This window comes from Typopeltis vanoorti, chromosome 15 (assembly GCF_054136105.1).
Source record: "Typopeltis vanoorti isolate ZY-2024b chromosome 15, IOZ_Tvanoo_1.0, whole genome shotgun sequence".
NCBI lineage: Eukaryota > Metazoa > Arthropoda > Arachnida > Uropygi > Thelyphonidae > Typopeltis > Typopeltis vanoorti.
In genome coordinates, this window is record NC_143563.1 from 48,560,529 (window position 1) to 48,587,251 (window position 26,723).

The following is a 26,723-nucleotide window of genomic DNA, read 5'->3' on the forward strand; positions in this document are numbered from 1 at the left end:
GATTTAGGGACATTAAATCATGGGGAAAGTTATAGTTTTGGCAATGGGTTCGATTAAAAGCAAGGCACTGGAAGCATCCTATCTCATAAGCATGGTAAAAACAGGGAAACCTCATTCTATCGGGGAAAATTTATAATACTAATTCCAGCTATAAAAGATGTGGTAAAAACTATGTTTGGCAATAATTAAAAGAAACACATGTATTAACCACAGTGAAAATTATTTAATTGTAAATATTTCATCCTAAGTATCTTAGGACATCATCAGTACAGTAGTTTTAAACAATAATAGGAATAACATGCAGTTAGGGCGCATGATTAAAATAGAATCTCATTAAACGTGCATAACGTGCTACAGTAGTACAAAAAAAAATTAATTAATTATTTAACACAATTTTGTATGACAATTTCCCATACTTTAGGAATAGTAAGAACGTCGTTGAGGTTTAAGTTTGGTCTGTGTAGTATCCCTTCAGAACTTTCTTTGTATAAACGTTCATGTTTATATAAAGATCTATGTAAAAGTTTAGACTTTTCCCAATGGATCCTATGGACGTTTATACAAAGAAAGTTCTGAAGCCCTACTACACATACCAAACTTAAACCGCAATGACGTTCTTACTATTCCTAAAGTATGGGAAATTGTCATACAAAATTATGTTAAATAATAATAATTATTATTATTTTTTTTTTTTGTACTACTGTAGCACGTTATGCACATTTAATGAGATTCTATTGTAATCATGCGCCCTAACTGTATGTTATTCCTATTATTGTTTAAAACTACTGTACTGATGATGTCCTAAGATACTTAAGATGAAATATTTACAATTACATAATTTTCACTGTGGTTAATACGTCTGTTTCTTTTAATTATGATCGCACCACAGGCTTCGTTATTAAAAAAAAAAAAATGTTTGGCAATAAGTTACTAAAATATGTTGATTTGATTCCTCTTTCAAATGACACTGTCAGTCGCAGAATTAATGATATCGCAGGTGACGTAGAATCTCAGCTAATCGAAAGAGTTAAGAAGGGCCCTTATCGTTACAAATAGACAAGACTACTGATGTCACAAATGATGCGCAGTTAATATGCTAAGTAAGAAATGTGCATGATAACAACATTCATGACGATATTCTGTTTTGTAGAACTTTGTCATCCTGAACAACTGGAGAAGAAATATTTCACACTCTCAATAATTACATAATACACAAAGGGATCCAGTGGGAAAAATACAAGGGCTTCTGTTCAGATGGAGTTCACATTCTTACAGGCAGGTATAGTGGGGTTGTTTCTAACGTCAAGGAAGTAGCTCCAGATATGAAGGTAGATTGTCTCATAAAGAAGAAAGTATTAGCTTCCCTCTGTATGAAACAATGCACCCAATTTCTGGTGGCACTCCAAAGGAATGTCACCAGAATTTAAAACTGTGCTATGCTGTAAAGCTAATTAATTTTATTAAGGCTTGACCATTAAATAACAGCTTATTTTCCGTACTCTGTGATTAAATGGGCAGTGAATATATACGACTTTTGCTTCCCTCTGAAATTCGCTGGCTTTTCAGGGCAAAGTACTAACAAGGTTATTTCATAATAAATTTAGTTTAATCCTTTATCCAAGTGTGAGCAAACAAAGTTTGCACCTGAAAGTATCTTCAGGACTGGGGCAAGGTGGTACAACACCAAGGCACTCCTTGCAAAGGTGGAGCAAGCTACCAACACTCCTATCTCAGTATCTCCCATAATGCAAAACCCACCTCCTTGCGGATATGTTTAATGTTATGCATTAAGATATAGTTATGCAACACTCCTATCTCAGTATTATGCACTGAGATAGGAGTGTTGGTAGCTTGCTCCACCTTTGCAAGGAGAGCCTTGGTGTTGTACCACCTTACCCCAGTCCTGAAGATACTTTCAGGCGCAAACTTTGTTTGCTCACACTTGGATAAATGATTAAACTAAATTTATTATACTCTAACCAAGTGAAATATAAACTTTCAACAAAAGGTTATTTCAATTAAGGCATGAAGTTTTATTGTTTGTAAATGAACGTAGTTCTGATTTTGCATCACTAATCCATAACTGGTGTTATGGATTATTCTGTAAAAGACAGACAATTTGCATCTTTTGGAATCCTTTTTAGAGGAAAATGATATTTTTGTTGATTAGAAATATATACATGTTAACACAAGAATAATGTTTAATTTGCCAAATATTCCGGTCTGAATATTTGTCAAATTACTGAAGGCAGACCATCTTCAGTGGCTACACAGGAATAGTTTTAAAAAACAAAGTGGAATACGAACAACTGATCATTCACACATAGAACGAGCTGTGCGATGTCATATCGCTAAGTAATAGAAGAGTAAACATTTTTAAAGTCATAATTAAAGATATTAACTCAGAGCAGACTAATATAGGAAATTTACAAAAAAAAAAAAAAAAAATTAATGTGTTATCCTGATTAAACCTTCCCAAATTTTTGATATAGATATATAGTCATTACGATTCAAGTTAGGACGTTGAAGTAAGGCCTCCACACTTTCTTTAAATAAACGTTCAAATTTGTAGCGACATCTGTGTATGAGGAAAGTCTTGGACCAAAGGATGTTGTGGCTTGTTTCTAATCCATGCTGAGCTAATCCAGATTTCTCAGGTTTGTTGTGTTGAATTGATGACTGATGCTCTTGAATTCTTTTTTCTATAGAATGTCCAGTTTGTCCAAAGTAAGAAAGATTACAATTACAAGGAACTTGATACACACCAGGTAGAGACAAGGTTGAGCGTTTATCTTTAGATGAAGGAAAATAGGTGGATAATTTGTTAATAGGAGTATAAGTGGCTGTTAAATCATATTCTTCAGAATTCTTGAAATTGGTTCTGAAATCCCGGAAATGAAAGGAATTGGAATTCGGCGTATTGAATCTTTGCTGTTCTGTATTGGATTGTAAGAATCGAAAAGATGTTGTGTACTCTTTTTGGAGAAGCCATTTAGTTTCATGTGACATTTGATAGTCGAGAGTTCTTCCTATAATAAATGAGAAGTTGAACAGTTAGTTTTGGCTCGTCGGATTAAACATTTTGTGACTCCTGTTTTTTGACAAAGATGATGAGCAGATCCTATGAGAATATAACGACCTGTGAAAGTTGGTTTTCTGTAAACTGTTGTTGTAAGAATACCAGAAGGTGAACAGATGAGAAGGACCTTCTCCTCTGTTCACCTTCTGGTATTCTTATATCTTATAGATGGTCTGTAATATTCAGACCAAAATATTTGGCAAATTAAACATTATTCTTGTGTTAATGTGCATATATTTCTAATCAACAAAAATATCATTTTCCACTAAAAAGGATTCCAAAAGGTGCAAAGTATCTTTTACATAACTAACTGTTATGTAGGTGAATGGATATAGGTGAACAGATGAGAATGTCCTTCTTATCCGTTCACCATCTGGTATTCTTACAACAACAGTTTACAGAAAACCAACTTTCACAGGTTGTTATATTCTCAAAGAATCTGCTCATCACCCTTGTCAAAAAACAGGAATCATAAAATGTTTAATCCGACGAGCCAAAACTAACTGTTCAACTTCTCATTTATTACAGGAAGAACTCTCGACTATCAAACGTCACATGAAACTAAATGGCTTCTCTGAAAAGAGCACACAACATCTTTTCGATTCTTACAATCCAACACAGAACAGCAAAGAGTCTATACGGCGAATTCCAATTCCTTTCATTTCCGGGATTTCAGAACCAATTTCAAGAATTCTGAAGAAATATGATTTAACAGCCACTTATACTCCTATTAACAAATTATCCACCTATTTTCCTTCATCTAAAGATAAACGCTCAACCTTGTCTCTACCTGGTGTGTATCAAGTTCCTTGTAATTGTAATCTTTCCTACTTTGGACAAACTGGACATTCTATAGAAAAAAAAATTCAAGAGCATCAGTCATCAATTCAACACAACAAACCTGAGAAATCTGGTTTAAACGTTTATTTAAAGAAAGTGTGGAGGCCTTACTTTAACGTACTGACTTAAATTGTAATGACTGTATATCTATATCAAAAATTTGGGAAAGTTTAATCAGGATAACACATTTTACATTTTTTTTTTTTTTTTTTTTTTTTTTTTGTAAATTTCCTATATTAATCTGTTATTTAAGATTATTATATGAATTTCTGAGTTAATATCTTTAATTATGACTTTAAAAATGTTTACTCTTCTAATACTTAGCGATATGACACCACACGGCTCGTTGTATGTGTGAATGATCAATTGTTCGTATTCCACTTTGTTTTTTAAAACTATTCCTATGTAACCACTGAAGATGGTCTGTAATATTCAGACCGAAATATTTTGCAAATTAAGCATTATTCTTGTGTTAACGTGTATATATTTCTAATCATTATGTCACAAGTATCGTTAAAAAATCGATATTTTTGTTGACTCTGAGTTTCTGGAAAGGGTTTGTGAGCACCTCAAAACTCTGAAAAAGAATTTTGAAACATATTTTCCGAATAACTTTTATAAGAAATTTCTGTGGGCTTGTGATCGGCTTACTTACATCATGAGAACGATCTTTCATTATTGAAAAAAGAACAGTTAAATGAGCTTTAAAGTGACAGTGGGATTAAAATGCAATTCCATGATCTTGTTTTGTCTTGATTCTGGATCTTGCCTTCAGGGAGAAGTGAATTTCCCGAATTACCTGAAGAAGCATTGAAAACCGTCATGCAGTTTTCTACAACCTATCTTTCTGAGAAAAATTTTTCATCGGTCCTTCAAATAAAAACAAATACAGAAATCGTCTTAGTGTGTGTGTGTGCGCGCACTGATCTTAGACTGCTAAAGTTGATCAATATTGAATCAGATATATGCAGCAACTCTGCAAGGGCTGAGAAGCTCAATCATCTCATTAAAAGTAAGTAGTAATATAATTATATCATATTATTTATTTGTTTAATAAAAATTAAAACTTTGTTCAAAGATGATACACTTTTAATCATTTACTTCCAATTTAATTAATTATGTTTCCATAAGTATTTAAAACAGGCTTTTAGAATTATGTTATAAATAGCACAGTGTTTTCCAAATGTTGGTAATCCCAACATAGGTTTTTAAAAAAAATTACATAACTTAGTGGTCCGTAGAATTGTTTTAGGCATTTTACTGGTCCTTGGACTTAGAAAGCTTGAGAAATGCTGGTACAAAGAATACTATTCTCTACTCCTGCTTTACAATAGATCCTGACATTCGCTAGAGAGCCTTATACTGGCAAACTTTCTCCCAAAATCGTCAATCACCTGAAATCTCATGACATAAGAGTGGTTTTCAATATAAAAGCTCTATTACATTCATCTAGAACCACAAGCCTTTCACCAACCATCATGGAGGTTATAATATTTCGTATTCTTGTGGCCTTGCTTACATAGGGCATACATCTAGAAGTTTGAAAATTAGACAAAAAGAGCATGTCAGAGGCATTAGAAACAACAGAGAAGACAGCTCAACCCTAGCTTTCCATTTCTCCCACACCTGTGACAATACTGAATGGGACAAGAGTTCCATGTCTTATGTAGAAGACAACTTCAGTGTACGCAACATCAAAGAGGCTACGATGGTTATCCATTCAACAGAAATCAAGGAATGATTTTATGTGATATTTGGAATTCGCTTATTAGATCTTTCCACATGGCAGACTAATTTTGCAGTCAACTATCATGCAAAGCTACTGAACAATGACTGACCTGTGCCAGCTTCCATGCTTCACATGTTTCTGTTTTTTTTTTTTTTTTTTACTTTTGTGCAATGGTTCATAATGTTCAGTTTAGTTATGTAATGGTTCATGTTTACTGCTTATTGTATTTTTTTTGTTCTTTCTAACCCAGAAGAAGCCACTAGCATATATAGAGAAACTAGTTATTCTAACTATCTACATTATCGCAACCAATAAAATCCAGTATTAGTTATCATTTGTCACATTTATTTATTTATTTAAATTTTTTTTATACTAATTTGACACAGTAAGCCAAGAAAAATTCATAGAAATATTAAAACCATTCAAATTGATACAAAAGACCTCAGAATACTAAGAAAATGATACTGGAATCAGAGGACATAAATGACATGTGTCTTTTAAATTATAAATGACATTAATAATGAAACAATAGATATCAAAAGAGGAGTGAGACAAGGGTATAATATCCCCCTATACTTTTCAATAAGTTTTAAAAGAGGTAAACCGTGAGTAGACATAACTATACATAAAAATATAACGGAAAAACTCACGTAGAAAAATTATTTAATGGTATAATTTTCGCCCGTGTGTCACAGGCATCTTCAGTACAATTAGGCACAAAAATTAAACATTAACTGACAATTCCAAAAAGCGCCACCTAAGTAGCTGGTGTAAGATAACTAAAAAGGTCAATAACTTTCCTAAAAAAAAAAAAAAAAAAAAAAAAAAAAAAAATTAATACAATAAAAAGTTAGGAAAGATTAGCTGATTTGTAAAGTACTATCTCCCATAAAGGGGACAGACGTAAGCCGTCGGATCTGTTTAAGTTAGGAGAATGAAGTAGAGTTTCACATGCTTCTTTATAAAGGCGTTCCATGAGAAACTGACTTTTGTGAAGAACTCTTGTCTTTTTCCAATGAACTCTGTGTCTAGTGAAGATGGCATGTTCTGCAAGTCCAGACTTTTCCGGTTTAAAGTATTCAATATAAGATTGGTGTTCTTCTAGCCGAATGGAGGCAGATCTTCCCGTTTGTCCGAAATAACATAATCCACAAGAGCACGGAATCTGGTAGACACCTGGATGATTGAGATGTGGAAGCTTGTCCTTTGGAGAAGCGAGAAAGGTGGAGATTTTTCTAAAAGGTCGAAAGGCAACAAAAATATTCAGTGGTTTTAAAATTTTTGCTATACGTTCACTGATGCCTTGTATATAAGGGATGGTAATGCGCGTTATTTCCTCTGTGTTTGAAGAGGGAGACATATTAAATCTACTCAAAGTTCTTTTAATGAAGCAATTCTTATAGCCATTAGATAGAAAGGAAGAAGTTATATATCGTATTTCTTTCTGTAAAAGATCGTCTGTAGAACAAAAGGAGTGGGCCCGATGAACCAGTGTTTTAATAGTTACCAGATGGTAACCTACATTTCTCAGTTTATAGAAAGAAGACTCATACAGGCCATTATATCCATGCGGAATCTCATCACCATCCCAGTCAAAAGGCAGGAACTATTAAAACACTGGTTCATCGGGCCCACTCCTTTTGTTCTACAGACGATCTTTTACAGAAAGAAATACGATATATAACTTCTTCCTTTCTATCTAATGGCTATAAGAATTGCTTCATTAAAAGAACTTTGAGTAGATTTAATATGTCTCCCTCTTCAAACACAGAGGAAATAACGCGCATTACCATCCCTTATATACAAGGCATCAGTGAACGTATAGCAAAAATTTTAAAACCACTGAATATTTTTGTTGCCTTTCGACCTTTTAGAAAAATCTCCACCTTTCTCGCTTCTCCAAAGGACAAGCTTCCACATCTCAATCATCCAGGTGTCTACCAGATTCCGTGCTCTTGTGGATTATGTTATTTCGGACAAACGGGAAGATCTGCCTCCATTCGGCTAGAAGAACACCAATCTTATATTGAATACTTTAAACCGGAAAAGTCTGGACTTGCAGAACATGCCATCTTCACTAGACACAGAGTTCATTGGAAAAAGACAAGAGTTCTTCACAAAAGTCAGTTTCTCATGGAACGCCTTTATAAAGAAGCATGTGAAACTCTACTTCATTCTCCTAACTTAAACAGATCCGACGGCTTACGTCTGTCCCCTTTATGGGAGATAGTACTTTACAAATCAGCTAATCTTTCCTAACTTTTTATTGTATTAATTTTTTTTTTTTTTTTTTTTTTTTTTTTTTTTTTTTTTTTTTTTTTTAGGAAAGTTATTGACCTTTTTAGTTATCTTACACCAGCTACTTAGGTGGCGCTTTTTGGAATTGTCAGTTAATGTTTAATTTTTGTGCCTAATTGTACTGAAGATGCCTGTGACACACGGGCGAAAATTATACCATTAAATAATTTTTCTACGTGAGTTTTTCCGTTATATTTTTATGTATAGTTATACTTTTCAATATATATATATACACACACACATGGTGAAATGATAATGAAAAAATATCAAGAAATTCAAAGGGGATTACAATTAACAATATTAGATTTGCTGATGATTTGGTGTTCACGGCAAAATTAAAAAAAGAGGTACAAAATATGGTTGAAATACTCATCAAAAAAAGTCAGAATTGCAGCTTAGTGTTAAGGCAAATTGAGGGGAAAGCATTAGTAATCCAAGATCGAAATGAATACTATAGAAAATTAATGCTACATGACTATTCTATATATTGTTCTCTTGCTGATGATCCTATGACAACCCAGATTAGGAATTTAAACAGTCTTACCGATAATGTCTCTAGCTGAGATGAGGAAATGAAGCATAAAACTTAAGTTCTTCCATCAGCATCCTTCTCATTTGTATGGTATTCCAAAAGTCCACAAAGTAAACATTCCATTATGTCTTGTGGTGAACTGTATTGGCTCTCTTTGCTACAAAATTGCTAAACACCTTTCTAAATTGCTTTGGTCATTCACAGGAAAGGCCTCTTAATTTATCAAGAATAGTTCTCAAAGCAAACATGTGTGAGCTTTGTCTTTGCCCAGGTGATCTCTCTCTTTCTTCTTCTTGCTAAGCTGCAGCTTGTTGCATCTTTAGTTTTCAAGACAATCTATCAATTGTGTTTTTTTTTTTTTTTCCCTTGTCCATCTACGGGACTTTTCATATTTTTCATATTTGGTTTCCAGTCTCTGGCTAGTTCAAGTATTCTTTTTGTGGTCCATATGATTAACATGTTGATTCCATTCCAATATTTTCTTTTTTATCCATGCGCTTATGGGTTTGTAATTGACAATCTTCAAAAACCTTTCAGTTTTTTTTTCACTCTATCAAATTTTGTTAACTATTTTTCTTAATGTTTTCATTTCACATGTTGTATTTTTGATGTTTTTATTTTTGTTTCAAATTTTCCAATTTCTATATACATATTCTTCCTTTTGTTTCTTTTGTTAGATCTTTATTTTTCCACATAGTTGAATTAAGACATCCTGATATTTTATCAATCTTCAAGGATTGCTCTTTTACTTCATTCTGAGTTGCATTTACACTGTTTAATTATTTTTAGGTATTTAAATTTCATTGCTTGTTCCAGTATTTTTCCATTTAGTTCTAATTTACATTTCATTTATTCTTTTGTGACTGCCATTGTTTTTGATTTCTTTGCTGTTGATATTTCCATGTTAAAACTGCTGCAAGAGTTTGAATAATTGCTTTTGGAGATTATCTTCATTTTCTTCAAGTAATGCTACATCATCTGCATATCCAACCAAATTTAGATTTTCTTATTTTAATTTTTATTCCATTTTATTTCCAGTTATTTCATTTAATATCTAAGCTAAAAAGGAGATCTTGTATTGTTTCAATTAAAGGCTCGCAGAAGAAATTCAAGATCTCTGTTTCAGCTGATAATGTGCCTTTATTCAAAAATGTTCCTTTAGATCAGGGGTGGGCAAAGTGGTCGATATTGACCCCTGGGGTCAATGTGGCTAGGGATCAAAAGGGGATCAATAAACACCAATATTATTGATAACATTTATTCGTTTAACATGATGGGGTCGATGAGGGATCAAGGATTCCATGAAGCAGTCAATGGTCTAAAAAGTTGGCCAATCCCTGCTTTAGATGAAGCACTTAACTTCCTCAGAAAAGACTTTTCTGAGGAAGTGACCACCTTTTTTGACCTTATCATTCACTCTGGCTACTTCACATGTCAAAATAATCTTTACCGACAAATCGAGGGTACATCAATGTGTAGTCTCTTTTTCCCCAAACAAGAACTACTTCACGGAAAGATCTGAGTAATGGACGCTGAACAGCATCTTGCATAAACCATTCTTATGGTACAGATATATAGAGGATTTTTTGCAGTTTAGCATGGTTCCTTTAGCTTCAGTTCACACTTGAAGTAGAAGAGAACAATCAGATTGCATTTTTTAATCTCCTGGTACTTTGTCAACAAGATAATGGCCTTCCTTGGTTTTTAGAAAAAGAATATATACTGGATTTTACATTCAGGCTCTTTCACACCATCATAATTGTCAAAAATCTGGCTCTATTAAGACTCCGGTATAATATGCACTCTCTCTCCTCTACTCTACTGAAATGCTTTTCTCCCAGGAAATAAATCACATAAAATCTATCTTCCTTGCTAATGGCTTTACAGAATCTTAAGTCAGCAAGATAATTGACAGTTATAGAGTTTCCCGTCATCTGCCTCTCATCATGATGGTGATACAGGGGGGGGCATCGTATTACCTTTACTTATGTTAAAGGTGTCTCTGAAGGTACAGACAAACAACTTAATCTGTTGACCTACATCCTTCTGCCCTATTAAGAAAATTTCCACTTTTCTAGGCTCAGCTAAATTTCTGCCTTTGGCCAACCCTGGAGTGTATCAAATTCCTTGCCAGTATGGATTACCTACAAGACATCTATAGACCAGGACTATGCATCACGATGCCCATTTAGACTACTAAATGATAATTTAGTAGCAAACATTTGTTTGCTACTAAATTATCATTTAGTAGTGAACAAATTAATCCAAGTACTCACATTTTAAAGAAAATTTTAATTTTACAAGAAAATATGTACAAAAATTAAACTCCAACTTTACCTAATAAGTTCACTAATTCACTTAGGCATGGACTCTACCCATATAGAACACAATTTTCTTATTTCTGCACCTTGAAACCATACTTTTATAATGGATTGTATCACAATTTAATTTTCCAAGTCTTTCACTATGGCACACAAATTTTCTATTGGGTTAATATCAGGAGAGTTACATGGCCATTGAGGCAGTAGCCAGGTAACTCTGAAGTGTTTTATTTCTAACCCAGCTCTCAGATCCATAAGTTAAAATTGGTTAGAACACCATCTTGTATACAGCTAATTTAGTGTTTTGGCTAATTTCTCTCTTCTTCCATATAAATTTATTCAGTTGACTTCCTACCATACCGGCTTTGTTGATTCTGTTGTCTATTTCCATATTTAATTAATATCTTATCGCAAATAATTAAGAACAAAAATTGCATAATACAATTAAATTATAAACCTATTTTAATTAGCTTTTCACCAATTGCAAGAGATAAAAAAAATTGCAGTTTATTTCAAGCTATATTTATTTACATAAAATGTATCTATTTATTTAATTTATGAAATGAAAAACATACCAAGACTTCAAATTGTGCTCTTAAGGTTTCAGATCCATTCATATTTTTCAGCTGCAATGGAGGTCCAGTTAAAGTATTTCTTCCACTATTTGACAGGTCTGCAGTATAAACAGGATGAGATGAAGAACTCGGGCTTTCAAACTTAAAATAAAATAAAAAAATTAATTAATTAATAAACAAACAAACAAAATTCTTCAATGCATAGTATCAGGTAACCAAAAAAGTTTGTGTAGTTTTTCATAATAAAAATTAAACAATTGCAGAAATTTTCATAAAATGTTTTATTCATTAAAATAAGCACCTTCACAATCTACGACTCTTTCCCAATGAGATACAAGTTTGTAAATTCTGCTTTTATACATTTTGTCTTTATAAGTAATAAACTTAGCAACCTCCATTTCAATCTCTGCTTTATTGGGGAACTGTCTATTTCACATACGATTGTCTGGTGCCAAAAAAAGGTGATAACTGCTTGGAGAAATGTCAGGAGAATATGGAGGATGAGGGAGTATCTCCCATCCTAAAGCAAAAATCTTCCCACAGGTAAGTTTTGCAGTATGAGGTTTTGTGTTATCCTGTAAGAATAGCACTTTCTTCCAATTAACTAGTCCTGGCTGTTTCTGAAGTAATGCATCCTTCACACACTTGAGATGCATCAAGTAGATTTCAGACGTAATTGTTTGGCCTGCTCATTGTGGAAAATCCCGGCTCCAGTCCACCACACACAAAGTATAGTTTTCTGGGGATGAAGTGGTGCCTTTGGAGTGTTCAGTACTGGATTGTTTGGTGAAAATCAATAATGAGTTGCTTCCTTAGAGTACTACAAGATCCATTTTTCATCACAAGTGAGCAAGTAATCCAAAAACAACTCGTTTTTTATGATGTGAAAGAAGTGAAGAACAAATTGATAGCCTTTGAAGTTTATTGTGATCTGATAACACATGTGGGACCCATTTGCTTAGCTTCCACCATGATTTTCCCAGTTGATGCAAGTGTAAATGAATTGTTTCACCACTCACATTGAATAGTGAAAGTTCTTCACACATTAATGTAGAATTGTTTTTACCAGTGGCACATCATTCTTCATTATCAATAATGAACTTCCTGAACGTGGTACATCTTCAAGTGATTCATCATAAGAAACAAATTTTTTAAGCCACCTCTGAACAGTATGTTCTGCTACCACATCTTTTTCAAATGCCACACATATCTTACAGGAAGCTTCTGAAACCTTTGAACGAGTTTAAATTCGTAAAGCAAACAAGTCCGAATTACACCAGGTTCAAATGACATTTTAAAAGGGTTCAAAGTCACATAAAAAGAGTGCATATCAAGTTAGAATGCACCAATTGACTGACACATATCTGTGCCTTATGATGCACATAAAAAACTGTATTCTGTAAACCACTAAATTAAAACAAGCAAACTCTACTGAAAACATTGCGAACTTTGTTTTTGGTTACCTGATACAAAGCAATCAGTATACAATAATTTAATAATCATATTTCTTACATTTCATTAAGCTAATATTTATTGCATTTTATTATAAAATTATGATCCTCAAGGGCTCATTTTAGTGAGTATGGGAGTGGCAAACCCAAAGTACCTGATGCTGGACCATGCCTTACTTCATGTAATATATATCTGTTATATTATCTGTAGACTGTCCCCCCCCTTCTTTCTTTTCTTCTTGCTCCTTTCTCCAATGTTATTACAGTATTCTAGGGCTATGGGTGAATCTTTCCTATTCTGATATTCCATTTCGTCTTATTCGTTCTTTTGAACTTCCTTCAGTGACATCTGTACTTCAGAGGAACGGTCACATAGGTGTCTGTAACCATGTTAGGAGTGGTCTTTTAAAATGCTGGCAGAAGCAGAAAAATGCATTTTCCAAGATGTCTGGTCAGCATGGGAAATTAGACCATCGATCTCCCAAATGCCACAGAGAAGACAGAAAGGCCATACTGCCCAAGGCCAAATGGGGAAAAGACCAGATCTCACTACTACTTTCCTATAATATGACAGTGCTACCATAAACCATCCTTGGAGGGCAGAACCCAATGAGGCAGGGAAAACAATTCAACAGAACAATAAATTCTTCACAAAAATATTATCAAAGCTGAAGCACTTCACACAAACAGGGATAAATTCAAGGTATCAGCAGAAAACAAACTTACAGAAAATATACAAATTATATCAAATACAGGAATAAGCACTGATCAAGAAGAAGAAGAAAATATAACAAACATTCTTGAATCGACAAAAAAATTAAAAGAAAACAAAAGGAGCTGGACCAAGAAACTATCAGAAAAAAACAATAAACCTTATTGAAAAGAGAAAAAATAACTGACTGCAGAAGGGAAAAGTAGAACTACTGAAATAACAGTAATAAATAAGGCAATAAGGATAAATATAAATGAAGATTTAAGAAAAGAGAGAGGATCATATGATCCAAAAAAATCATTGATGAAAATGGAAACCTCAGAATTCTAAGAAATAATCTTTCATTTGGAAGAAAGAACATTATAGCTCTTGAAGACTAAAATGGAAAAAAACTATTTAGCAAACAAGAAATCAGAGAAAAAGCAAAAAATTTCTACATGAATCTGTATAAAAGTAAAGATAGAAAGAAACTTTCAGAATCAGCAGGAAAAAAAATAGATTATGATAATACCTCTGATATACCTCCATTAGAAATCTTTGAATTGAAAAAGCATTAAAACAAATTAAAAACAATAGCTCTGCTGGGGAGGATCATTTAATAATAAAGATGATAAGAAGGTGTGGATATTCTAAAAGAATTGAAAATCCTCTTCAATAGATGCATCAAAAAAGGATAAATACCCCAAATGCAAATATTATTTTACTGCATAAAAAAAGAAGTAAATTAAAACTAGAAAACTACAGACCTATTAGTTTGTTATCACACATTTATAAGATTTTCACTAGAATTATAACCAATAGATTAGAAACAAGACATGATTCAATAAAACCCTCTGAACAATCTAGTTTCAGAAAAAACTTCAATACAATAGATCATATTCAATCAATAAACCTGCTTATTGAAAAATGTAATGAATACAACCTGCCTCTTCAGATGGCTTTCATAGATTTTAAAAAAGATTTTGATTGCATAAAAACATCATCAATAATAGAAGCTCTTAGAGATTATGGCATTGAAAAACAATTTCTTAACATAATACAATATATTTAAGGAAACACTACATCAAATATCATTCTTAATGAAATAAGTGAAAAATTTCACATAAATCAAGAAATAAGGCAAGGAGACACCATTTCTTCCAAACTCTTCACATTAACACTGGAATATATGATGTGTAATTTAGAATGGTTCAATAAAGAAGGAGTCAATGTTAATGGAATTAAATTAAATAACATACGATTTGCTAATGATATTCTTATTATTGCAAACAATATGGAAGATTTAAAAGAAATGATAGAAGATCTAATAACTAAATCACTAGAAACTGGATTAGACATTAATTCTGAGAAAACCAAAATAATGACAAACCGAAAAGAATACGATGAAAGACACAATGTTAACCTCTCTACTGGCTATGGTGGATGAAATATCATCATCATCAAATTCCTTGTACCCTCAAGGGGTGTACAGGATATGATAGTACTACATGAAAAATTTACATCATTACTAACTTCCTATCTACAATTTTCCTCCAAATCAGTCTATTACTTGTCAAGACTCCAATATTATCATTATCAGATCTTATATTTCTATCGTCTAAGGCACATTGTACCGTATCAATCCACCCATATCTTGGACTTCCTCTGGTTTGTTTTCCTGCTAACCTGGCAGAGAACACTTGTTTTGCTAATCTTTCCTTGCCCATTCTGTTTAAGTGACTATACCACCTGAGATTAGCTTGCTAACGCATTCCTAGATGCTGACAATGTCAAGTTCTTGACTAATATCCTTGTTTTTAATATGATATTGCCATTGATGCCATCTGTTCATGCCTCTAATCTTTCTCAGGACTCTCATATTTGTGGTCTCTATAAGTTAAAACTGGTTTGAACACTGTCTTGTATACAGCTAATTTATAGTGTTCAGACTAATTTCTCTCTTATTCCATATGAATTTATTCAATTGACTTCCTACCATACCAGCTTTGTTGATTCTGTTGTCTGTTTCCATATTTAATTTACCATACTCAGTAAAAATCATGCCTAAGTAGCTGATCCACAGGTTCCCCGTTCACAACACAGTTGATATTTTCAACAATTCTACCTATTTTCATTGTCTTTGTCTTTTTAATGCTGACCTTCATACCACATCTATCACAGCAGTTATCCAATTAATTAGGGAATCTTGCAATCTTGTATGCATAAAGCAAAGAGCTGACATTAACATCTCCAATATATCATGTTTAATACCACTTTCCTTCATAATGTGATCCATATAGATAACGAATAACAGAGGGGATGCACTTCTTATGCATGTTATTCAATAGGTGTTACAGAATTGTATCCAGATTTTGCTGGACGTCTATAGATGTCATAGCCAGTTAGGGTGTTAAGTTAAGCAAAAAAGAAATTGAAATAGTAGATGAGTATATATACTTAGGAAAATTGTTAACAATGAAGACACAAGGAGTCATGGAAGAAGTGAAAAGAAGAATAGGAATGGGATGGACAGCTTTTGGAAAAAAGAGATTTTTAAACAGTAAAATAAAAAAACTTGGGAACAGCAAGACTGTCCAATACCAATGTGTATTGCCTGTTATGACATATAGAGCAGAAATCTGGTCAATCAAAAAAGGAAATCATAGATAAAATGAAAAAACAGAAAGAAGAATGAAAAGATGCCTACTAAACATAAGACTCGGAGATAAAATCAGAAATGAAGAAATAAGAGCTAAAACAAAATTTTATAAAAGAACATTTTCATCCACTAATGTATAGGTGATATGAAATATACCATCTCTCATCTCCAAATGTCATTTTGGAGATGAGAGGTAGCATGATAAGTTTCCACAAAAGAAGTTCGGGCAAATTCAGTGAACATTCCCACTGCAATAAGGATAGCATCTTAGTTTGAAGAAATGCATACTGGACCCACAAAGTCTCAGATGAACTTCTTCATCCAGTGAAATACTATGCCAAGTGTAGTAAAGAATGAGAAAGAGATATGTAAAAGGAGATTGCTGAAGGAGTAAAGTAAAACCCTGGAGAATTCTACATTTATGTCACTGGAAGAAGAAAGGGCAAATATGAAAGAATGACTTTAGTTGCAGGAGATGAAAAACAGGTCACAACTGCTGAAGATGCAGTGGAGATGTTCAGTGAGTATTTTCTTAGTGTATTTAATGTAAGAAATTAGAGTTTGTAATAAATAAGAACAGTAAGGAGGACAGATTTGAAATTGGAAGTGACAATTACTTGGTGCTAAGCAGGATAAAAATAAATATTACACTGAAAAAAACAGTAACGGAAGAAGTTTTAAAAAAGAATTAAAGTTGAGCAGCTTTTACTGTTAAAACTGTAGACTCAACTATACAAACATCAGGAAGTCATTTGTCCTCTTTATAAGGGTTTGTATACACCTGGATTATTGTGTGCAGATTTCGTCTCCCAGATTCCAAGGGGATACAGAAGCTGTGGAAAGAGTGAAAGAAGAGTTACAAAGATTATATCTCAATTATGGGATTTAGATTATAAGGACAGATTGCGAGTATGTGGATTGCAGACTCTGGTTAACAGGAGAAAGAGGGGTGATATGATAGAGGTCTATAAACTTTTGAATGGGTGTAATAGGATATCATCAGATGAAATTTTTCATTATAAGGAAGGTGGGGAGAGAACACGGGGACATCCATGGAAGTTCAATTTATTTGGCATCGAGAAGGGGTAAAGAGCTAGGCTTTTCTCCCAGAGAGCAATGCGTGAGTGGAATAGTTTACATTTAGGGGTAGTGAGTGCATCTAGAGTTAATGAATTTAAGGGAAGGCACAACAGCTCGTTTGGGTGATTCATAGCCTCCCTTAATGAGTCCTTGACTCCCTGGAGGTCTCAGATAATAATAATAACAATAATAATTAATATTATTATTATTACTGAAGAAAATTTAAAGGGGTTTGAAAACAAGAACTAAACCTTGGAGTCTCAGTGACAAACTCAGAAGAAGATATTGATTGATACGGCTAGGAAGGTAGGTATGTTGTGAAGTTATCTGAAAAAAAAAAAAAAAAAAGAAGAAGAAGAAGAATCCCATGGTGGACACAGTTAAAGAAGCAGTTTTGGAAAAGAAGAAAGCATACCAGAAGTTCCTACCCTCCTACCAAAAAGGCAGAAGATGCCCTAAAAGAATTCAGAGGACAATATAAGAGAACTATGTGTAAAAGTAACTAAACAAAATATATGCGTGGGGGGGGGGCGACTTTGGTAAGAACATAAAAAATAAATATCAGGAATTATATTCTTGGTTTCATCCTTTATCCAGGTGTAAGCAAACAAAGTTTGCACATGAAATAACTTCACAACTGGACTACTTGTATATAGAGGCTAATGACTTCACATCGATTGCCTTCGTATCCCATAATACAATGCACCTATCCATATGGACATATACAATGCTATGCATTATGTGAAAGACCACTACCCAGACTGATTTCAACCTTTATTGAGGCCTCATGAGTGGGAGCTAGACCCAGAAGTGATACCAAGGTTGAAGTAATGCCAAAGTCATAATGTGTCACATCTTATTACTAAAATACTCTGAATTAGAGATAGATGTTGAAAGCTGTTTCACTTGGTTATATTACAAATTAAAGATGCCAAGAAATTATATTCTTGGTTTGTTTTCTGGGAGATGGCCCTCCCAATAACACATTGCATTATACATGTCCGTAAGGATGTGTGTGTGTTGCATTATGGGATACTAAGGCAATTGATGTGAAGTCATTAGTCTCTATATACAAGTAGTCCACTCATGAAGTTACTTCATGTGCAAACTTTGTTTGCTTACATCTTCAAAAGCTATAGAAACAGTTACCGTGCTAGAGTAAAACTTCATTTTAATATAAACAAAAATAATCACTCGACATTTTGACCTTCACATTAAGGTCATCATCTGGAGTATACACATATACACTTGGGTCTCTTTTTATGTGGATTTGAAGTTATGCGGTGCACGCCCACAGATACAAGACCTTTCAACACTTCTGTGCATGTCAACAGAAGGAGAATCCATTTCAATAATAGGTTAATCCAGCATTTCCCAAACTTTTATTACAACAGAAACACTTCACAAATCCTGAAATTTTCATGAAACACCTTGGTTATTTTGTAATGTATTCATTAATAATTGATCATTAATTATTAATTAATAATTAATTAAATTTGCCCCAATGGAGGGAAAAAAGCACCAAAGAAAAGAAATTTCTTTGGAAATGAAAATTGCAATTTTAGATCACTTAGCAAAAGGAGAGGGATCTACGATGATTGGTAAACATTTTAATTTAGGCGAATCTACTATAAGAGCAATTAAAAAGAATGAAGTTGCAATAAGAAAATCTGTCATTTCTGGCACAAAACTAAGTGCCAAATTATCATCGTACTCAAGAGATGCTTTATTAGAAAACACAGAACGAGCACTCGTAATTTGGATTGAAGAATTAACTCAAAGAAGAATTCCTATAAGTGGTTATTTAATTAAACAAAAAGCTCTTCAGTTTTTATGAACAGATGAAGCAATTGGAGCAATCTACTTCTGCTTCCCAGGCTGATAAAGAATTTTGGGCTAGCAAAGGATGGTAAACTGGGTTTTTAAAAAGGAATGCACGTCATAACGTGAAGACTACAGGCAAGGCTGCAGCAGCAGATGAAGCAGCAGCCAAAAATTTTCAAGAGAAGTTAGCCAAAATTATTGAAGATGGTGGATATTGTCCTGATCAAGTGTTTAACACTGACGAAACAGGATTGTTTTGGAAGAAAATGCCTAGTTGGACTTACATCACAAAGTCTGAGGAAAAAGCAAGTGGGTTTAAAGCAAGCAAAGATCGAGTAACATTGTTACTTTGTAGCAATGCACCAGGAGATTGAATGTTGAAACCCTTCCTAGTAAATCAATTTCTAAGCCCACATGCTCTAAAAGACAAAGATCTAAAACAGCTGCCTGTACATGGGATGGCTAATACAAAGGCCTGGGTAACAACTGCTGTATTTATTGAATGGTTCAATAATTGCTTTGTACCACAAGTGGAAACATACATGAAGCAAAAAGCTCTCAATTTTAAAGTTTTATTAAGTGTTGACAATGCACCAATGCATCTGCATTTAGAACATCCAAATGTGCAGGTAGTGTTTTTTCCACCCAATACAACAAGCATTATTCAGCCATTAGATTAGACAAGGTATAATTAATACTTATATTACGTTAAGCACACTTTTAAATTTATATTGGATAAACTAGAAAATGAATCATTAACAGTAAATGATGTTTGGAAAAAAATTCCTATTTTGGACTGCTTAAATCATGTTGCATCTGCTATAGCTGAAATAAGACCACAAATTTTAAATGTTTGCTGGAAAGCAGCTTGGCCTGGAGGTATTGCAAACAGTGCAACCAGCAAACATCTACATTATCATATGAAATCTTTACATTGGCACATGAAATTGGTGGAGAAGGTTTTGATACATTTAGCCAGAACGATGTAGACGAATTGCTTGTGGATAATGCCTTAAGTGACGATGATATTATTGGATATCGATTAACTTTAGATATCGTTGAAGATCCAGAAAACGATAGTGAAGCGAAAGAAAAACCTGTCCCCCTCACTGCAAATATAATTCGAGAAGTCTTGAACTGTGCAATAAATTAGAAAATCATTTTCTTGTTAATGACACAAATTCCCAAAGAGCCTTTAAATTCCAACGTGAGCTGAAGAACTGTATGTCTGGATATCGCGAGCTGTATAAAAAATTAGTGAAATCATCATCGCAAAGTTTAATCACTGATTACATTGTCAGAAGAAAACAATCAGCACAGAAAGAGGGTGAAGCTAATTTTGTTTGTGAAGAACCATTGCCTTTACCATACAGATCTGATGCGCTGACTATCTTCTGGTAATGAAAGTGATTTTGCACCAGTTTTTTAAAACAAACTTAGGCATTCTTATTTTCCTGAATTTTCATACTTTTTTTATGACATTTTAGGTCTATTTTAATTCATTGCTTCGGTTTTATGCAGTTTTAGAAAATTATGGAACATATCCCTGATTTTTCAACGTAAGTTTAGGCCTTTTTTGTGCAATTTTTTATAAGCTGTTTTCTGTGGAACATATCTACCGCATAACAAGAGACCCGGACTGTATATACAAAGAAACAAGCTGGACTACAATCTATATGGTATGCTGAAGTTACATTGATACAATTATATGGAGTAAATGAAATGTTATACAGAGCAATACATAGTCTTCATTTAAGTTATAATTCAGCAAGATAAGATGCACATTATCTCCACACTTATTCATCATCTATATGAATCACATTATGAAAGAAAATGGAAGTGGGTCCCATAGTAGAAATGAAGATGTCAAATTAGCTCTTTGCTTTATGCAGATGAAGTTGTACTCCTAACCACACTGAGTGCAAGTCTGCAGGTTTCTCTAAATTGAATAACATTTGTAACATATTTAGTATGAAAATCAGCAATAAAAAGACCAAAACTATGGGGGAGGGGGCAGAAATACTGAATACACCAACTGCATTCTTAATGGAGCTTCATAGAACAATTAAAATATTTCACCATTTAGGCCCAGTTTTTAGTGAACATGGCAGGTTAAATCTGGAAATTGACAACAGAATAAGCAAAGTTGGCATAGTGGGAAGCCAGCTGAATAAATTCATATGGAATAAGAAAGAAATTAGCCAAAACAACAAGCTAGCAGTATACATGAACGTTCAAACTGGTGTTCAAACCAGTTTTAAGTTATAGAAACAAGAAATGTCAGATATGACAATAGTAAAGTGCTAACAAGTAATAGACTAATTTGGAGGAAAATGGTGATAGGTGATTAATAATAGTGCAAACATAATCATGTAGTGCTATCAAAGTAGCCTGAACACTCCTTGAGGGTACATATCAGGAAATGCATAATGATGAGGAGGATAGAAGACTGACAGTTCAAGAATGGGAAGCGTTTAGAATATTAAGTATCCTTGATATTGATAAGGTTGCAGAACTGGGTGGAATTTTATTATTATTATTAATACAGACCACCAAGGAGTCAGTGGCTCATTGCAGGAGGCCACATACTACCCACACCAGCTGCCATACTTATTCATGAATTGATTTACACTTGCACACACATCATCCAGTGGCAATTCATTCCAATCATACACAACTTTATGAGTGAAAAATCTGGCTCTCATCACCTACTTGACACAGCATTCATTCTCAAGTTCCTAGAATGCATGCGCACACACACACATACACACATATATATACACTGCATGGAAAGAATCCAAAGGACACTCACATGGTAAAGGTGCATTGTACCATAACAAGTCACATGTTTGTAGCCAGTTGGAATACAATGCTCTCAATGTCAGAGCAACTATATCTGGATGAAATGGCTGCGAGTAGGAAACTGGGGGAGTTTGAAAGAGGGGGGGTTGTAATAGGATGCCGTGATCCAGGCCTAACTGTTTGGAAAATTGTTGACAAACTGGACAATCCATACCCACCGAAAGTGACCATAGGGTGCTACGAATGATATGTAAAAACTGCCATTTGTCGACTGACACACTGAATGTGGAGTTCTGGACACTGACTGGAAGATAAACTGCACATTCGTCATTCAGAACTGAGGCTCACAACGTGGGTTTCCATGGTAGGACTACAATATGCAACTCCCACATAATCCAAACCAACATGCAAAGTCTTCTTTATTGGTACTAAGAGCATGTACAGTGGGGTGGGGAAGCTTGGAAAGCTGTGTGCTCAGTGAACGACTCTTACCAGAGTGTGTAACTCCAGCTAAGAAATTCGTAGGTGGAGTGTAAGGATATGGTCCTGTTTTTCCTAGTTTGGCCTCAGACCTCTGTTTGTGATGTCACAAACATTGAATTCTGAGAGTATCTGAACATTCTGGACAATGCAATGCTTCCTGCTTTGTGGCATTTCTACAGAACTAACCTTTCTCTTTCTAGCTGAAAGAGACACTTTCAGTGTCTCTTTCAGCTAGACAATGCACTCTGTCATAAGGCTGCTGCTGTAACTGTGTGGTTTATGGAAATGAATGTCACCACACTCAACTTGTCTGCACAGAGCCCTGACCTCCAGTGCCATAACTAGCTTTTCATGGGCCCTATGCAAGATTTTATGTTTGTTCCCCCTCCCATCCCATTTTTGGAAAATAAAATTTTAAAAAAAAATTATAAAAACAGATCGGTTAATTTTTAACTTTAACTGAAAACATTTAAAGGACTCTGCCACCATGATAACAAAATTCAAGATTTGAAAATGAAAATATAATACTAGGCATACATAATGGGTGCACAGGGCCCAGGCCCTCTTTATCCTGGGCACTGTGCATCCATTATGTATGCCTAGTTATGGCACTGCTGATCTCCTAATGAACATCTGTGGGATAAACTGGAATGTCAGGTGAGGTCAAGGGATGTTTGCTCCATAACAGTCCAGGACCAGATTACATGTCTACAGAAAGAATGATCCAAAATTTCCATCTTTCCAAGCAGAGAAAGAGAGAGTTTAGATAGATAGATAAATAGACAGAAGTCAAAAGTGCTATACTAGTTATTTGTAAAAGTGCTTTATTGACAAAATGGAAAAACTTTTAATAGCATATATTGATGATCAACTAGTTAGCCAAGCTATTCAGAATAACTTTTTTGGAAAAAAAAAAAAAAAAGAAAGAAAGGGGAAAGAGAGCAGTGATTCACTATATGACAGTAGTCCAAACCTAACGTGTAACATGACCAGGGTATGCTTGTAGTTCAACATCTGCAAGTGAATTATCAATAGAGTCAAAACAGATGATGAAAGAGCCCAAAACAAGAAACCTGCATGATTTGCCATCCTGGTTGGCTGGGTGGATAGCACATCAGCTCTTCAACCAATAGGCAGGTTCAAATCATTACATGAACATGGTTGTTACTGTATTTATGTGGAAAATATGCTACAGAGAGGATTGTTTCAGTCATTGAAGCAAAAGGAGGTCTGCCATTGGTGTGAAACCAATGACCCAATTATTGGAGCAAGTCAGTGGTCTTGAAATTCATGTTTGGCCCTGAAGTATATACAAATTAATTAAAAAAAAAAAAAAAAAAGAAAGAAAAAAAGAAAAAATCCTAGGTCACCCAAAGTATGAATGTATAAGTTTATAAAAACCTTTTGTGGGTGGAAGTGACAAAAAAAAAAAAAAAGAGTCACGTTGTTAGTATCTTACGAAATCTTCGGGTCATAACTTCTGTCCAACTATGCATGCTGATGGTTCTACTGATAGTACCCAGTAGAAAAAGTCAATCCCTTGGTGTGTTATTTGCCTTTTTGTTCTTATATTGACAAACAAATCTGGTAGATGTCCTACCATTCCAAACAAAAACCATTCAACCCCCCCCCCCCACACACACACACAATGACTTTGTATAAAATAATATAAGGATTTGTATAAAATAGATACCAAGAAGCCTCATGATAATGATAGTTTTTTCTATGATTATATTTTTCCTTTAAAAAAGGAGTGAATCCAATCCTAAAAAGGCTGCATCTCTGGTACATATTAGCAATGTGAGCAGACTAAGGATCAGATAGAAGAAAATCTTACTATATAAACCAGACATAACTTTTTAAGTCACTTCCTTAGGCCTCCAATAAAAAAAGGGGTATTCTCATATCTGTAAAATTCATTTACTAATTACATTCATTAGCATCTATGCTACTGAATGTAATTAAATTCAGTGGAATTTAAATCCCCAAGCTACTAGTTGGGGAGTGAAAGCATCTGCACAGCTAATGAAAAAACTGTTAAAATATATTGCCATTACTAAGATTTGAAAATGGATCACTGCAGATATAACACTAAATCCTAACCACTAGACCATCAAAGTACTTTGCTTCAAGTTGATTACTGTTGTGTGTCACCATTTCATTTTCTTCTATTCCAATGATATCTATCCTGTAAATGGGAAATTATTCCATATTTTAGGTATTCGTAAGAACCAAAATGAACTAAACCTTGGAGTCTCAATGGCAAACTCTAGAGAAAACAATGATTGATTCATCTAAGAAAGTACATAGTTGTCTGAAAAGATAGAAAAATAAGAACAATGGATGCAAAAGGTTAAAGAAGCAGTCCTAGAAATGAAAATATACCAAGCGTTCTTAGTAAATAAGTCATGAGATGCCCTACAAAAATACAGAGGAAAAATATAAGAAATCTAAACGATGTGTAAAATTAACTAAATAAAAGTCATGGGAAGACTGGTAAGAATATAGAAGGTAAATATCAGGAATGTGGCAAAATTTTTATGAAGGCTATTGAAAAAGTTTAGAAATAGAGGAAAGAGTGCTATAAGAGAAATCAAAGATAATAAGTGTAACATAAAAACTGAAGATAAGGCAACGCTGGATGTCCGGAGTAATTACTTCGAAAGTATTAAACAAAACAAGCAATGACAGAACAATAGAAGAAAATTTTCAAGAGGAATGCAAACAAGAAAGTTGTTTAAGGGTCAAAGCCAAATAGCTGGGAGGATACCTCCACAACACCTTTCAAGTGTCTGACCTTATGTCCAATCCTCACCTTCACGTGGTGCACCCTGTTAGTAGATATCTACTGTTTACTGAACAAACAAAGATAGGCTGGCAATTTTGGACCAAACTGTACTCTCTATTGGCTTAAACCACATATGCATATGATGGTACAACATGATAAGATTGATACCCAGTTAAACAAGGCCCCCTGCTGTTTTCAGGGATCCAAAGCAAACAGTGAAAAGTCAACTACTGGAACAAGTTCCAATTCAAAATCTAGAAGAAAAAAAAATAAAAAGAAAAAGAAAAAACTCAACATCAGAAGAACTGAAGTTAGAAACCATCAATATAAGGAGTATTAATGGAAAGGAAATCAAACTTGCAGAAGAATTGGAAAAGTACCACTTGGATATAATTGACATTACTGACACAAAGAAGACAAAAAACAGGCAAGATCTTATTAAATAATAAGTATAGGATGTTATTTTCAGACAATAATGATCAAGAAAAGGAAGGAGCAGCAGTATCATTCAACACCAAACATGAAGATAAAATATATAAGCAAAGTAGGTATTAGATCCAACATTATTTCAAAGCCGAATGTAGAAACTATGAAAGTTTCATAAGGTAAGTTGACCAGAGAGCTTATGGGAATACACTCCCTGGTATTTTGCTTTGAAATAATGTTGGATCTAATATCCACTTTGCTTATATAATTTTGCATTGCCGAACTGAAGCCTTTTGGCTCTTTATTTTAGTAATGAAGATGAACTAATGGATTGGAAAGCAGTTTGAAGTAGTTATGTGTGCAAACTTCAAAATGGGGACATGGACAATGAAACTTATTTGTGCCTATCGTCCCACAGAAGGTTCTTCCAAGGAAGAAGTGGACGAATTTTTTTGAGTCATCAGATCATGCAGCTGTGGTCCTTGTTGGAGATCTGAACAGCAGAGTAAGAAATGAATCCCATGCATATAGGAACATTTTGGAAAAAGTTGGAGAAAAGGGCAAAGCTAATAATGATGATAAGTATTTACTGGACTTCTGCTCAGGACATAGACTAGTCATTACTAATCTGTATCAACACCATGTTTCAACATAAAGATGTGCAAAAGATCACGAAGAGAAGACACAAGAAATAAGAAAACCTCATTGACTATGTGATTGTTGATAGATATATCTTCATATTCGTTGAGGATACAAAAGCGTACAGAGGATTTGAAACTGGAAGTGGCCATTACTTAGCATTAAGCAGCATAAAAATGAGATATCACATTGAAAAGAACAATATGTAAGAAAGTTTTAAAAAGAATTAAAGTTCAGCAGCTTTTACAAGTAAATTGTAGATGCGACTATACAAGCATTATTGAAGAAAATGAAATAAATTGGAAAAAAAAAAAAAAAAAGAACCAAACCTTGGAGTCTAAGTGATAAACTCTTAAGAAGACATTGATTGGTTCAGCTAGAGAGGTATGTGGTGAAGTTGTCTTCAAGGATAGAAAAATAAGAACCCCATTGTGGACACAAGAAGTTAAAGAAGCAGTCCTGGAAAAGAAGAAAGCATACCAAAAGTTCCTAGCAAATAATTAGGA

General features: G+C 34.0%; 1 protein-coding gene across 2 annotated transcripts in view; it reads right to left on the minus strand.

Annotated features, from left to right (window-relative positions):
• LOC150098746 (structural maintenance of chromosomes flexible hinge domain-containing protein 1-like) overlaps positions 1 to 26,723 on the minus strand; it is a 733,568-nt gene that overhangs the window by 325,881 nt on the left and 380,964 nt on the right. For both annotated transcript variants that reach the window (XM_090405871.1, XM_090405872.1), the window contains exon 24: positions 11,375 to 11,515. In XM_090405871.1, coding sequence (XP_090261997.1) covers positions 11,375 to 11,515 — 141 coding nt within the window. The remainder of the gene's footprint in view (positions 1 to 11,374; positions 11,516 to 26,723) is intronic.